General features: G+C 33.0%; 1 protein-coding gene across 1 annotated transcript in view; it reads left to right on the top strand.

The window, feature by feature from the left end:
• The window catches only part of LOC141695367 (glutathione S-transferase T3-like), a 75,727-nt gene extending 63,240 nt beyond the window's left edge, over nt 1–12,487 (top strand). Inside the window, exons 2-3 of the mRNA XM_074499616.1 lie at nt 11,652–11,840; nt 11,900–12,487. Of these exons, the coding sequence (XP_074355717.1) occupies nt 11,652–11,840; nt 11,900–12,487 (777 nt within the window). The remainder of the gene's footprint in view (nt 1–11,651; nt 11,841–11,899) is intronic.
• The last annotated feature ends 4,795 nt before the right edge of the window (nt 12,488–17,282 follow it).

Raw genomic sequence — 17,282 nt, 5'->3', positions numbered from 1 at the left:
AGACAATACCTTGTCAAGGTGCCTTTTTTTGATTTGTTCATATGGTTTGTCTGTCAATATGAAAGGATCTCTTAGAGTAACCTCTACTCCTGTTTGAATCTTCTCTTCATCAGAACCTAATCCAACTCTATCTCTAGGTTGCTTGGCTTTCAACCCAAATGTAGCAAGTTGATTAATCATAAGATTGGATTTTGGTTCAACTGGAGTAGCTTTCTTCCATAACAGCTTCTTCTTATCAGCAATTGTCATTTAATCCAAATCAACTTGAGCATTATCAGTAGTTGATGTCTTGATAGCTTGATCAGAATTTGCTGTTTCTTCTGTTCCTTCATGTCCTTTATTCTGCATAAAAAGTTGAGCAGTGTGAGAGGTTTTTTTAGAATCTTCAAATATCTTTCTTCTTTTCAGAATTTGAACGGTTTCATCTCCAACAATATTATCATCAGTTACTTGAACCATTTTACACACTGGTTTCATCAGAGCTTGAAAAGTTTTCAAGTCCAGTGACTTGGTTGGTTCATAAATTTTTCCTTTCCCTTTGTCTTTGGGATCATTCTCAGTCTGTGATCTAGTTTTGACCTTTGAAGTTTCAAAATTTGACTTTTCCTTGATCAAAATGCCTTTTTCCTTAGGCCTTGGAGGTTTCTTTGCATTAGAAGCTTTAGACTTAGGATTTGTTTTCTTAGCAGTAAATCTAGCTTCTTCCTCCTTGAGAGTTTCTAAATCCATTCCTGGATTGTGTTTCAGAAATAATCTTCTTGCTATCTTCTCATCAAGTGTCTGGATTTTAGGATCTTTATAATAAACAGTAGTCTGCTTCCCCTTTAACTTCAGAGTTTGCAAGAACTTCTGAGAGTCTTCAGATCCTGACTGAATCAGAATATCAGAACTTAACATCAGACTTTGCTTATCACCACTTGACTTCAATCTTTGAGCATTCACAGCATCAGAACTTGACTTGTTTAGAATAGAAGATTTTCCTTGAACTTTTCTTTGTCCTCTGCTCTTTTCAGAGTTTTCCTGTTCATCACCTTTATCATCCTTTTTCTTTCAGAGTTTCCCTGGTCATCACCTTTATCATCCTTTTTCTTCAGTTCTTGAGTAGGTGAGCATTTGGACTTAACTACCTTCTCCCCCTTTTTGGCATCATCAGGAAGTAAGAGAGAAAGAAGAAGTTCAACTGAAGATTGGATTTCATCCAATTGAGCTTTCTGAGAAGCTTAATTAGCCAGAACCTCGGCAATTTGGGCATGTTACTTCTCTTGAGTTTTCTCAATGGCTACAACTTTTTCAGAAATAGGTCTGATATACCTGTTCTTGTCAAGCTTGATATGTAGATTGAACTTATCAGCTTGTTCCCTGAGTGTATCAACCTTTTCATGAGTAGAAGTATGTAGACCTTGAAGATGTTTTGTAGACAGAGCTGTGACCTTGAGTTGTGTCTTAAAATCAACATTTGTAAGCAACTCATCAGCTTTTGCAATATGTTTTGTCAGAATTTTAGAACATGGAATAAAATCTGATTCATTCCACTTCTTGGTCCACTCAACACCTCTGTGAGTATCCTCCCAAGGAATAGGTGCTTCCTTTTCAACAAATTTCTTCACCAATTCTTCCTTGCCCAGAGTAGGTACTGGAGTCTCAACAAAAACACTGTCATCAGAACTTGAGGAAGATTCATTATGTTCTGATTGCTCAATAGTGTGTGAAGCAACTGGAGATTCAGGAATAACATCATCTAAATTCTGATCAGCAGAATTTATCTCCAGAGCTGGTGTCTTTGATGTAGATGGAGCTTCTAGTTAAAGAACTTTAGGTATATTCAAATTATGAATATCTATTTCAGAATTATCAGTTTGTTCTTTAGCATCATCTGTAGCTTTAATAGGAGAGACAGGAGGGGTAACAACTATGTCATTAGCAGTGTCTTTGGTTTGAGCTGGAAGGGCTTCAATGATAATTGGGTCTTGTGAGATCAGAGATTCCTAATCCCCTTTCTCAGCTTCTTCAGTATCTTCTGATATAGCCTTAGCCAAATACCTCCTTGCCTTCATTTTCTTCAATCTCCTTGCCAATGAAGGAGTTGCTTCAGCAGCATCAGAATTTACAGATTTCCTTTTCAAAGTATCAAAACTTTGAGCTGCTTTCTCTTTCTGAGAAGTAACATTCTCAGCTTTAACTATCACAGGTTCAGATGCATGAACTCGTGCTTCAATTATTTCCTCAAATCATCAAAATTTATTATTGACCATTATTGAATCAAAACATTCATCACGTGATAAAGTTAAAAAATCGATGAAGTAAAGATTAACAAATTGCAATTAAGACATGCACAGTCACATAATTTGAGAAACAAAGACCAAATCTTGCAATTTAAAGGAAATTTCATTAATATATCAGATGAGTACATGTCATGAAATTTATCAATTACATGCAAAAATTACAAGATAGTCCTATTATAAGATTCTTAACATCAACAGCCTTAGTCCTAGTCTAAGAAGACTGACAAAGCTGACAGTAAAGAGAAACGAATGGATGACAATTAAGTCTTCTTCCTACTTTCAATAAAGAGAACAGCAAGACGAATGATTTGCTCCTGCTGTTTAAGAATACGAAGTTGAACTTCTCTTTGGAAAGTCATCTGTTCATTTTTAATGTTACTTGGAAGTTGAATCCAGATGTCGAATGGAATGCCGTTGATAGGATATAGAGTCAGAATTCCATTTCGAAAAATGGTCACAGTTTCTGTACTATAACAGTAAAACCAACTATAGTGTGCCATTGTTTGAGAGAAATGAAAAGATGTGATTTTACCGATGAATGATCAGTCATTTAAATAGGCAATAGAATACCAAAGGACGCGAGGGCTGGTTAACAATTACAAGTAAAACTAATGATCCCTCGACTTCCTAGACTGATGTGTAATAATAACAGTCAGTAAAAGATCTAAAGCAAGAGTTAATGGGCACGGGAAATAATTAACAATTACTGTGCACATGCAGTTTTTCAAGACATACCGTTAACCACTAACCCATAATGATTATGACTGTTTTTATCTCACCCAAATTTATTCTGATGTAAATATGACTGTTTCAGATTTTACCACAAATAAGTCAAGTAAAGAAAAATGCCACGTAAGCATCAAAGATTCCATCAGGATTTAATATCAGAACTATATTATATCAGATTTTAACAGTCATCAGAACATGGCTTCTGTACTCAAAAAGTGAATATCTTTTTTCTGTGATTTTTCATACAAATACTGACTTGGTTTCTTCAGAGTTTAATCATCAGAACTTCCATCAGAACTTGTCCTCAGAAATTATGCAAATGACACTTAACTTTTTTTCAAAAATAACTTAATCACCACGGTAATTTTCATCATTCATATGGAGTGAAAGTGTGTGCATTCAGCAAAATATTAGAGAGAGATTAAAGTCTGATCAACTTCAGTACATCTTAGAAATAAGGCATAACTCAGAAAAATGCTTAAAATCTGTCATCAGTCATGATGTCTACTATAGAACAACTGTATGCATGAGTCCACCTCAACTATTTGTGCTCATTTTATGCATCTTTTGAAATTCCTTTTTACAGTGGCTTCTCAGTGTAAGTGAGTCACGACTCCTTATCATAATTTATGTTGTAATCAGAGTATTTCTCCAGTAATCATTGAGTGTGAAAAGTCACCAAGAATTTTTTTTTCTTTTCTAATGCATATTACTTAATACCAGCAATGCACTTGGGTCTTCCCTTCCACATTTTTACTCTAGATCTCAAAGGAGTACCTGACTTTTATTCTTTTCTTTTCTTTTGATAAGTGAGGCTTATCAGCACTTAGTTCATTCTCAAGATTTACTGACAACAGAATTTGACAGATAAGAAACAAGAATCTAGTTTGTGACTTAGTAATAAGATACATAAAGTAAACTTTGACTAAGCTCAATTTCAGAATCTGCTTGTGTTAAACAACTAATTCAAACATGGGATTTCTAGTATGTTAAATACTACTAGGTCAGCATCTAACACAGTTATCCTCATTGGATTGAATAGTCACAGAACATTCAAAACACTTATCAGAGTATATAAATCCACATCAGATAATAATCAGTATTTAATGAATTTTCAAATTCAACACAGATTACATATAGATAATACAATCTGTAAACACTGATCATAAAGTCTGATGCAAGAGAACAAAAACTAAGCAGATTTAGAGACAGAACATGAAACCATTCCAAGTTCATTTACCAATCTTATAAAAGTAGCTTCACATAGTGGTTTTGTGAAGATATCTGATAGTTGTTGATCTGTTGGAACAAAATGTAATTCCACTGTACCTTCATCCATATGTTCCCTTATGAAATGGTACCTTATGCTGATGTGCTTTGTCATTGAGTGTTGAACTAGATTACCTGTCATAGCAATAGCACTTTGATTATCATAGTAAATAGGGATTTTAGAAAATTCTAACCCATAATCCAGTAACTGATTCTTCATCCAAAGAATCTGTGCACAACAGCTCCCTGCAGCAATATATTCTGCTTCTGCAATTGATGTGGAAATTGACTTTTGTTTCTTGCTAAACCAATCTGCCTCCAAGAAATTGGCAGCTTCCACTAGTGCTTTTCCTGTCTATTTTGCATCCTGCAAAATCTGCATCTGAGTAACCAATTAACTTAAAAATATGATTCCCTAGGATACCACAATCCTAGATCAGCTGTACCCTTAAGGTACTTGAAAATTCTTTTCACAGCTAATAAGTGAGGTTCTCTTGGATCAGCCTGAAATCTTGTACAAAGACAGATAGCATACATGATATCAGGTCTACTTACAGTTAGATAGAGTAAGGAGCCAATCATACCTCTGTAGTTAGTAATATCTACTGATTTGCCAGTATCCTTATCTAACTTGGTTGCAGTGGCCATGGGAGTGGATACAGTTGAACAATCTGGCATTCCAAATTTCTTCAGTAAATTTCTGGTATACTTGGATTGACAGATAAAAGTGCCTTCTGCAGTTTGCTTGACTTGAAGGCCCGGAAAATAGTTGAGTTCTCCCATCATACTCATTTGATATCTTGACTGCATTATCTTTGTAAACTTCTCACACAATTTGGAATTAGTAGAGCCAAATATGATATCATCAACATATATCTGTACCAAAAGTAAGTCATTTCCATGGTTGAGGTAGAATAAAGTCTTGTCAATTGTGCCTCTGTGAAATCCACTTTCTAGAAGGAATTGAGCTAAAGTCTCATACCATGCTCTTGGAGCTTGCTTAAGGCCATAAAGTGCTTTGTCAAGCCTGTAGACATGATTAGGAAATTTAGGATCTACAAAGCCTGGAGGTTGTTCAATATATACCCCTTCATCCAATTTTCCATTGAGAAAAGCACTTTTTACATCTATTTGAAAGACTTTAAACTTCTTGTGAGCAGCATAAACTAAAAAGATCCTTATGGCTTCCAATCTAGCAACTGGTGCAAATGTTTCATCATAATCAATACCCTCCTGTTGAGAGTAGCCTTTAGCAACTAGTCTTGCTTTATTCCTTGTAATTACGCCATCACTGTCGGTTTTGTTTCTGAACACCAATTTTATACCAACAACTGGTCTGTTCTTTGGTCTTGGCACTAGGGTCCAGACTTTATTTCTATCAAATTTATTTAACTTTTCCTGCATTGCTTGCACCCAATCAACATCTTGAAGAGCTTCTTCCACTTTCTTTGGTTCAGTCTGAGATAGAAAAGAATGATAGAGACATTCATTTGAAGTTGCAGTTCTAGTTCTGACACCTGCGTCAGGATCTCCAATGATTAGATCAGGTGTATGTGCTTTAGTCCATTTCCTTGCAGATGGAAATTAATCTTTAGAACTGGATCCTCCCCCATGATCCATGATGTCTACATCAGCATTATCTGATGCTCCCCCTATAGTTATGCTCTCTGAGACTTCAGAAATTGAATTTGATTTTTCAGGAGTTGAAGAATCAGAGCTTCCAGAATTATCAGAATTTGGCTCATCAGAACTAGATGAATTAGAACTTGAAGAGCCAGTGACAGGTTCTGATGCTTCTTGAGAGTCTTGAGATGTGGTAGTTTCTTCAGCTTGCTCCCCTTGGACAGGTGCATTTTTCTTTGGAATTGTTACCACAGTTTCAACAACATCAGAACTTAATCCATCAGAACTTAATCCATCAGAACTTACAGGATCAGGATTTAAGTCATCAGAATTTCCAGAATCAGAATTTAAATCTTCATTCTCAAATCTCAGCTGATCATGATCATCGAAATCTTCAAGTCCAGTAATCTTCTTATCATCAAAAGATACATTGATAGATTCCATGACAACTCTTGTTCTCAAATTGTAGACTCTGAAGGATTTTGTGGAAAGTGGATATCCAACAAAAATTCCTTTATCAGTTTTTAGATTAAATTTGGACAGCTGTTCAGGATGAGTCTTAAGAACAAAACACTTGCAACCAAATACATGAAAGTATTTCAGATTTGGCTTCTTCTTCTTCACCATCTCATATGGTGTTTTTACATGCTTGTTTATAAGTGTGGCATTTTGTGTAAAACAAGCAGTCTGCACAGCTTCAGCCCAAAAATAGGTTGGTAGCTTTGCTTCATCAAGCATTATTCGTGCAGCTTCAATGAGAGTCATATTCTTTCTTTCTACAACTCCATTTTGCTGTGGAGTTCCAGGTGCAGAAAATTCATGTTTGATTCCATGATCTTTGCAGAACTCTTCCATGACTGAATTCTTGAACTCAGTGTCATTATCACTTCTTATGATTTTAACAGAATTTTTGATCAATTTATCCAGCTGTCTGACATGATCAGTTAGGGTAGATGCAGTTTCAGTCTTCTTGTGCAAGAAGTACACCCAAGTGTAACTTGTGAACTCATCCACTATAACCGTAGCATATTTCTTCTTTGCAATAGACATGACATTGACTTGACCAAATAGATCAACATGTAGTAGGTGATAAGGCTCAAGAATTGATGACTCAGTTTTGCTCTTGAAAGAAGATTTTCTTTGTTTTGCATTCTGACATGAATCATAAAGGCCATCAGGAGCAAATACTATTTTTGGCAGTCCTCTCACAAGATCTTTCTTTACAAGCACATTTACATTGTTGAAATTTAAATGAGAGAGTTTCTTGTTCCAATTCCAGCTTTCTTCAATTGATGCTCTACTCAACAGACAGATTGCAGAACCATCAGTACTTGTTGAAAGTATGGCTTCATAAATGTTACCATGCCTGTATCCTTTCAGAATCACTTTTCCTGTTGAATTACTTATAACTTCACAGTGTTCTTCAAAGAAATCCACATGATAACCCCTGTCACAGATTTGACTTATATTCAACAGATTGTGTTTAAGTCCCGAGACAAGAGCTACTTTTTCAATAATGACATTCCCAAGATTGATCTTGCCATATCCCAGAGTTTTTCCAATGTTACCATCTCCATAAGAAACTTCTGGGCCAGCTTTCTCTACAAAATCTGATAGCAGGGCTTTATTTCTAGTCATATGTCCTGAACATCCATTGTCCAGAACTAGGATGTTCTTCCTGTTGCCCTGCAATCACAAAGACCACTAATGGTTAGTTGTAAGGACCCAGACTTGCTTGGATCCTTTGGCCTTTTTAAGTTTGTTAACATTTGCAGCGGATTTAACATCAGAGTTTATGCTAACAATTTTAGTATTAACAGTATCAGATTTTGCATCATACTTTACACTAGAAGGAATTAAAGCAACTTTCTTCAAATAAGGTTTTATCTGATAATAGTCATAGTACAAACTATGATATTCCTTACAAGTATAAATGGAATGCCATATACTACCACAATGAAAACAAGGATTTTGTGGCTTAAATCTAACAGACTGACTCTTAACTCCTAACTTAGAAGGTAAGGAGTTTATATTCTTATTCTTCCTGTAAAAAGAAGCCAGATGGTTAGAGTTTCCACATTTATAGTATTTCTTTCTAGGAGCATTAGGAACAGGCATATAATTGTTACTTTTATTCACACCTTCCTTTTTATTCTTATTTTTCCTAGCTACCTTTACCTTGTTTATACTGGTAATCTCTTTCAGCTTATATTTAAGCTGCTTCTTTGTCATTAAGCCTATATTAACTTCAGTTGGTTTATCCTGTTCTAATTTGTCAGAAGTTGACTCTGCTATCACTTCTGTCTCAATATCTTTCATCTTTTCAGAATCAGACGTTACAGTTTTAGCTACAAATTTAACAGGATTTACCTTTGGCTTAGTAGTCTGTTTAACAATAATTGGCTTAACTTGTTCAGTTCCTTTTTCACTTTTCTCATCTCCATAACCTAAGCCCTCTTTCCAGTTTCCACTACTTAGTATATCCTGAGTTGCTCTGCCAGAGTTAGTCCAAGTCCTGATAATCTCTCTCTCCTTTTCTAACTCAGTTTTTAGAGATTTATTCATTTTTAGCACTTCATCTCTAACATAGAAAGCATCATCTCTATCCTTCTGAGTTTGATGGAACATAACTAACTCTTTTTCTAAATAATCATTCCTCTTTTTAAAAGCAAGATTTTCAGAAGTTAATCTTTCACATGTTAAAGTTTGATCTCTATAGCTAATAAACATGGTTTTAAGATATAATCTCAACTCAGTAATATCATCAGTATGAAAGCATAAGTTGTTTGAGGTACCTTTAACTCAGCAGCATCAGAACTATTATCAGCATTTGCCATCAAGGCATAGTTCTCCTCATCTTCAGAATCTGAGGTGCCTGTCCATCTTTTCTTCTTTGTGACAAGAGCCTTGCATTTATCACTCTTTCCTTTCTTGCAGTCAGGAGATATGTGGCCTTTCTCACCACAGTTGTAGCATTCCATAAATTTCATCAAGAGTAGTTTCATCAGGAGCATAGTTATCTTTTATAATAGTAGCTTTCAAATCCCAACTTTCAGGAAGAGCTAAAAGGAATTTTAAATTTGAATCTTCAATGTCATATTCCTTGTCCACCAGTGACAGATCATTCACGAATTTGACAAATCTGTCATATAAGTCAGTTAATGACTCATCACTTTTCGAGTCAAAGTGCTCATACTCTTGAGTGAGTATAGTCCTCCTGTTTTTCTTGATTGCATCAGTTCCCTGACACCTTGTCTCCAAAGCGTCCCATATCTCCTTTGTAGTCTTGCATTGAATTACCCTATTTAATATGACATTATCAATGACACTATGCAGTAAATGCCTTACCTTTGCATCCTTGGCAATAGATGAGATATCTTCAGCTGTGTATTCACTTTTCTCCTTTGGTATGGTCTTTGCTGGCTGATCTGCAACTACAACAGAGAGCTTGGTCGGCTTATGTGGTCCTTCATAAATTTTGTCAAGGTATTCTGGATCTGTAACTTCCAGAAACATAGCCATCTTCACTTTTCATATGGGATACTCAGAAGGTCTCAACATGGGAACCCTGATAGTCTCATATCAACTATGGGTTTGAGTCTTTGGAGTTTCTTCAGTTTTGGCGGGCTTGGTTGGATTTTCTGCTTCTTCAGACATGATTGTTTTGGATCTTTACTGTATGTGTGTTAATAGATGTGCTCTGATACCACTTGTTAGGTCACACAACACTGTAGAAGGGGGTTGAATACAGTGTAGAATACAATCAAATCGATTGAAAGCACAAGTAACAGAAAACAGATGTATTCAATATAATAAACTCTGTTACAATGGAACTGTTCTCTCTCAATGATGAACAAATATTACGAGAGCTGCTAGGTTACAATATATGATCTTCTCGATGATCGTAACTCTTATAGAGTAAACCTATGTCTGTGTTTATGTAGACACACGGTTACAAGATAACTTCTAGTTGATATGGAATATAATTATGTCTCCTAAAATATATCAACCAGATATCTTATATAATTCTTCTAGTCCTCTAAATCTTTCCATGCATATCTTCTTCTTGTATTAGTCTCGATCTTCTATCATGTGAATCAGCTTCCTTTTTTAACTATTAATCCTCCAGTACTTAAGTTCTGATATCCATTTTCTGATATTATCTTCTGATAATCTAAGTCCTGATATCCTTAAGTCCTAACTTCCAGTAAGTCCTGATTCCAGTAAGTACTGATATTTCCTGTTAGTTAAGATCTGAAAACTAAACATGAAACATATTAGACATGACATCTCAAATATATCCAACATATTTAATTATTTAATATGTGTGAAATTTATGGACAGTTAAAATAGGATGGAGGAAGTACTAAAAAATGAAAAATTTTATGGAAAGACGAGAATTTAGGAGAGGAAGAAAAATATTTGAAAAAAGTAGAATTAAAAACATGCCTTACATTAGCAGACACGCTTCACGCTTGTACTTTCCTATAATTTTTTAGGAAAATACTTCATGCATTGTCGACTTCAAGTTTTCTAGTCGGCTAAACCTTAAGGTATCTCCATATATTTCTAATTCATCATACATTAGTTTATACCTCTTTTATCTACTCTGCTTTCAAACAAGTTTAAGCTTTTCTGAAAAATATATTGTCTAATTTACAATTTTGTTTATTTTTTATGTTGAAGTTATAGATGGGTTTTTATAAGAACTCTCAATCGGCATATTCTAAGGCAGAAAAGGCAGTAAAAAAGGCACTCTTTTTCCGATGAAGTCAGGCATGGACAAAATAGATTCTATATATAGCAGAATCACAATATAATAAGGTTGTCTTTACGGAGATGGAAGAGTTTGTTTTGGTACAATTTGATCAAGGTATGCTAGTTTATTGCCACTATTTTACTACGATTCCACAAGTAGCACACATTTACATTTTAATTTATAGTTGTTTTTGCTATATCTACAGTGGCTTAATAATTCGAATCAAGGTAAATAGAATTTGCTTGACATTAGAGCAACCACAACGCCGCTGCCCATTTCCTATTTTCTCTGACCCCACTGTTGGCCACATACACAAAATCGTCCAGTGAAAAAAATTGGCCATGTTTTTCCAATGGTAAGAGCACCTGCAACGCGGGGTCTTTTGTTGCCTAGGGCCATATGAAGTGGCTTAAATATAAAAATTGAGACTATGTTAGCGTTGTAGGAAAGAAGATAGAAATGGGCAGTCCTTCCTTGTCGGGACTGTCCCATTTCATTATTTTAATATATATTCAAAGTTATCCAGAATGCTTACTTTGCTTTTTCAGTTTATAGATACCTACTGATTATTTTTCTAACTTTTTTCATTTTTATATAATGTATATATTTCTAACATAAACTTTAAAAATGGCAATATTTTTTCCCTATAATTACACAATTCACATACCTTATTCATTATCTTTACATTCTCAAAAATATTAAAAAAAATCTTTGGGAAAATATGAATCCAAACAATTCCAACAATCCTTTACCTTCAAATTCTCAAAATTCAAACCCTCAATTTCCATATCCATATCCAATTTCCTATTTTGCAAATCCACAAAATTTTAATTTTAATTCTCAAAATCCGAATTCACCATACCAATTTCCATTTTCTCAGAATTCTCAGTTTCCATTTTCATGTCCTCAAAATTCTCCGTACCAAATTCTTATTTCCTTCGTTTTCAAATCCACAATTTGAAACTTAACAAACACCAATTAATATCCAGAATTCTCTAGAAGCGCAAGTGTCGGCGTTTGGTAGCGAAAATATTATTGATCTAAATGATAATTACGAAGAAACCGAAGATTTACGAGAAATTACCGGTCTGTGGAAGTGGGTTGAAGATAAACTCTTAATAAGTGCATGGTTAAATGTGTCAATTGATCCATTAGTCAGTACTGATCAAAAAGATGACGTATTTTGGGAACGAATTCATCAATATTATGAAGACGATAATCCCGGTGTCATTAAAAGAGGAGTTGTGGCAATGAAAAAAGGTGGCAAAGAATAAATGACGGTGCTCAGAAATTTGGTGCGTATTATGATAAGGTTCAGCGAAAAATCGGGAGTGGTTCAAACTTGGACAAAATAATTGAGAAATCTCACCAAGATCATTTAACTAATTATAAGAAGAAGTCTAATTTTGAGCTTCATTGGTGTGAATTTCGTAGACATCCCAAGTGGAGAACTCCTCCAAGTAGTGTGAGTTCTAAAAGAAATAAATTATGTAGTTGTGGAGCTTACTCATCAGAAGGAAATAACGATACACCAATATCCGATGAATTTGAACCGGTTCGTCCTAAAGGTACAAAAGCTGCAACTAAAAGGAAGAGAAAAGGGAAGGCCACAACTGTAGAAGTTGATGAATGGAAATCTTTACAAGTTAATCACGAAAGAAAAATGGACATAATGGATAAACTAAATAAAATTCGACTAAAGGAGCTTGAGGCGAAACAATCTGAGATGGATTTAGAAGTCATTATGGCAGATACTACAAAAATGAATGACGCTCAACGGAAGGCACATGCAAAGTTACTTGAGAAAATTATGTCCAAAAACTAGAGTTTATCTTTCATGTTTTTTTATACAGTAGATTGCATTCAATGTATCAGTAGATTGAATTCAATATACAATTGGAAGCTAGTATTTGTTTTTATTTGTTTGTAAACTAGCTGTTGGAAGCTAGTATTTATTTTTAATTTTTTATAAACTAGTCGTTGGAAATTAGTATTTGTTTTTATTTTTTTGTAAGATGGTCGTTGAAATATATTCGATTTTTCTTTTTATATAAATAAGATGTATTAATTCTTTCAAATCACATCAACATGAATCAAACACCTACACCGGAAAGTTTCATTTAAGAATTTACTGAAGAATTCATTGAAGAGTTTTGCGATGACGCTGAAGACAATCGTCGAGTCAAGTTCTTTCATAAAATATATGGACAGAGTTTAATATCCACGCCTCAGAAATGTATTTATAAAGATCGTGAAACAGGTACGTCTGGTCAATGATTATTTTTCACCTAATCCAATATATTCAAAAAATATATTTTGACGAAGATTCCGTATGGGAAGACATGTCTTTCTTCGTATTGTGAATGCTCTTTCAAATTTTGATCCATACTTTCAACAGAGAATTGATGCAGTGAGAAGAAAAGGTTTATCATCTTTACAAAAATCTAATGCGAAAATGTGTATGTTGTCATACGGTGTATCTGCTGACGATGTTGATGACTATGTTCGTATTGGAGAGAGTATCGTGGTTAAATGCTTGAAAATTTTTGTCTCTAATGTCATTACGATATTTGAGGGTGAATATTTACGAAAGCCGAACTCAAATGACGTGCAATGACTATTACAGATGGGTGAGACTCGTGGTTTTCCTGGTATAATGGGAAGTATTGATTGCATGCACTGGTAATGGAAAAATTATCCAAAAGCATGGAAGGAAATGTTCATGAGTGGTCACAAAGGAGTTGCAACAATTATATTGGAAGCGGTTGCTTCATCCGATCTATGGATCTTGCATGCATTTGTTGGAGTTGCGGGATCAAACAATGACATAAATATTTTAGACCGGTCACCGGTATTTGATGATGTGATACAAGGTCGTGCTCTAGAGGTAAATTTCGCTATCAAAAGAAATAATTATAATATGGGATATTTTTATAACTGATGGAATATATCCTGAATGATTAACATTCGTTAAAATAATACCACGTCCACAAAGTGAGAAAAGGAAATTATTTTCAAAATATCAAGAAAGTCAACGAAAAGACGTTGAATGAGCATTTGGTGTGTTACAGTCCCGTTTCACAATTGTACGTGGTCCGACACGCTTTTGGGACCGAGCTGATCTTGGGAGAATCATGAGAGCGTGCATCATAATACATAATATTATTGTTGAAGACGAAAGGGACACATATACCACTCAATTTGGTCCATTACCAACTTATGACGATGCAACAAATGACTTACCGGAACCAAACTTGGGTGAAGAACCTTTTATCCCGTATGAAACATATATTCAAAACAGTATGTAGATGCGTAATAAACGGATCCATCGTCAACTCCAAAATGACTTGGTTGGGCATATCTCGCAATTCCCTAATAATCGTTATTTTTTTTTTATGTTGTAACGTTTAATTGTTTTTTAAGTTTGATGTTTTTAATTATATGGTGCATTTTAATTACATATTTTGTATTTTAATAATATTTTTAAAATTTTAATCACATTAATTTGATTATTATAATTATAATTTTATTTTAAATTTTAAAATTTAAAAATAAATTTGTTTATTAGCAAATTGAGCTTAAAAACGTAAAATGTTGTTAGAGAATCGTACACAATGAGCATTCATTATAATAGTTTATAAAAGGGGCCTAAGATATTAATATAATATTATTTTGGAAAGAGTTAAATGACCCTTGCATTGGAAGCAATCAGCCACTTCTTCTCCATGTACTAGTTTAGCTGAGGTGACTGTGTGTTGTGGGGTTTTCAAAATTAGAAAAAAGGGATTGCGCGTTACTGATGCTCAAAGATCATCTACAAGCCCATTTTTTCTTTTCTGCTGGGACCCTTCATATGCCACATGTATAACGAACATTAAATAGCTTATATCATACAATGCAAGTTTGCAACTCAGCTAGCCACTTGTATTTAAATATTAATAAAACTGATCTTACGGCACAAGAGTGTTTCACACACAAACATTAAAAGGTAGTGTAATGGTTGTTGTAGTCGATAAATTAATATAAATAAAATATTTATGATCAAACTGGGCAGGGACACCAAAGAGGGTTTGGACCAACTCTATTATCTTGCTCCAATGCAAAATATGATACCCAATTTCTACTTTACTTGTCTCAATACACAATTTGGGCATGTATTGGAGGTGCTCTAGAGCCCATTTACCAATTTTATAGGACCCATTATTTCCTTATTATATGGCAGGCAGCAGCAACAATAAAAAAAAATAATAAAAAGTAATAATAAAATAATATTAACAAAACAATTGGCCGCGGTCAGTAAGTTGGGGTTGCCCATTTTTTTCGATCTCTTCCGGTGCCTGTTTTTCCATATGATCAGGCCACTCAACTTTAATGCAGATCGAGTGAGTAAAATGGACAACGTTGGAGCTGCTCTTAAATTATTTTCTTCTGGCAAAAAAATACGACAATTTTCGTATAATAAACTTATGTGAAGCGTTGTTTATAAGTTATTCCATGACGTTTTGTTGCAGTTCAGTTACTTCCTTTTAACTAGCATAAAAACCCGTGCAAGGCACGAGTTATTTTCTAGAATTTGATCTTAAGTTATGAATTAATATCATCATTTAAATCATTTCGAATTTTATCTGTTATAATTTTAATCTTTTCTTATAATAATTAGATAATATATTATAAATTATTTCTATAAAATTAAATATTCTCAATTAAACTTTTTATAAAAAATAGTTAGGTTTTCTAATCATTTGAAATTACAAATCAATACAACATTTTCATTAAATATAATAACATGTATCAAATGAAACTGCACAACATCGAGCAGTTAGAGTTTTATTTATTTAATTTTAAATATAAAAGTAATTTCAAAATATGTATAAAAATTGCTAGCATTAAATATCATATTCGTAAAATTAAATTTATTTATTTTAATTAATAATTTTTTTAAAAATTGAGTTCTATATTCTTTATAAATCTCTGACACACATGCAGTACACGTGCCCGCACACACGTAAATTCAACTTAATTTATTAAATAATAGTTGAAATTTAATTGAATACATATAATTTAATCTTTCAATATCCTTTTATAGTTCATCAATATCAAATTATAGTACAAAGATATGAAAATTTTATTTATTTAATATAGAATGTGTAAAACTGTTGTTAAAATTTTGTTAAATAAATATTTCATAATTTTGAACTATCCTTCTAAGGTTCATCAATATTAAATTTGGTTATGCAAAAAGGAAACATTATTAATTTAATATAATTTTATTAATAATACCAATGTAAAATTATTTTATCTATTTGATCTACACAAGTATAACTATTGTTCAACATATGTGTAGAACTTAAGTTATTTATTTGTTAAACACTTGTCTTAAATTGTTTAAGAATAAATTATAAAATATAATAAATATATTTTCCTTATAAATTATGTGTATTCAATATAATTTTAACTATTTATTTAATAAACGATGTTGAACCAAAGTTATATATGAGTTTGGAGATGGGTTTACACGTTAAAGATTGTTTGTACCGAATCTCATCTTATATATATATAATATTGCACATGTGGGTGACCTTGGATAAAACCTTGATATTAGACTATTTTCTCGTATAATGCATAAGGATATATTTGTAAATATATAAAATATGATCGAATATACAAATACACCATTAAAATTTTACATGTAAAATCTTTTGATCTCGGGATTGTCACGTGAGGATGACTCAGACCCATCTTTCTCACGTGCATGTGTATATATGTATGTATATTTGTTTGTTTGTTTGTATGTATGTATGTATGCATGTATGTATGTATGTTGTGTGTGTTGTGTGTGTGTATGTTATGTGTGTGTATTATGTAATCATATCAAATTTGGTGACGACTAATTTCAAATTTTGAGTATTTTTTAAAACCCGAGTTAAGTCCGAAAAATAATAACCTATCACCGATCAAGTTAATAAGTTTGATACCTATTAGTTATTAATTTGATTTTACAAAAAAGAGTCTCAAACACATCAATCATTATCTATATAGCATTTACAAAAATTTTGTCGTATTTGTAAGATGTTTTTATCGAGATCGTAATTTTGAACCTATAAAACTGGATAATAACGATTAATTTATGCTGGATCACATTGTCAAATTTCGAGTATCTTTTAAAAAATAAGTGAAGTACTAATTTTGAATTCGAAATAAGCTGAAGTTTAATGGCTATTTATACCCGTGAATGTTTATTTATTTTTAAATATTTTTTTAAAAATATAATACTATGTACATTTTAATTATGTATTTACTAACACATTTATAATTACTTAAAACTTATAATTCTTTAATAAAAAGTTAATGTATTTTTATTAAATATAAAGAGTTTATGATCAAAAAAATTGAATTTTATGTCTCACTAACTTTTACAAGTAATTAGACATTTTACGAATAATAAAATGTCTCAAAATTTTGAGGTAACAATAATTCTTGATCACATGCACTTATATTATATACATGGTGAAAGACTCATGTGAATAAGTGGCAAAGTGTTAAGTAGATTGTTATTGTAACTTGAAAACCTGGGTTTGATTCCCTTTAATAACAAGTTTTATACAATTTATAAAAAGAGG

Source organism: Apium graveolens, chromosome 11 (assembly GCF_009905375.1).
Source record: "Apium graveolens cultivar Ventura chromosome 11, ASM990537v1, whole genome shotgun sequence".
Lineage (NCBI taxonomy): Eukaryota > Viridiplantae > Streptophyta > Magnoliopsida > Apiales > Apiaceae > Apium > Apium graveolens.
The sequence above is the reverse complement of the archived record's forward strand: the minus strand, read 5'-3'. Positions and strand labels throughout refer to the sequence as shown.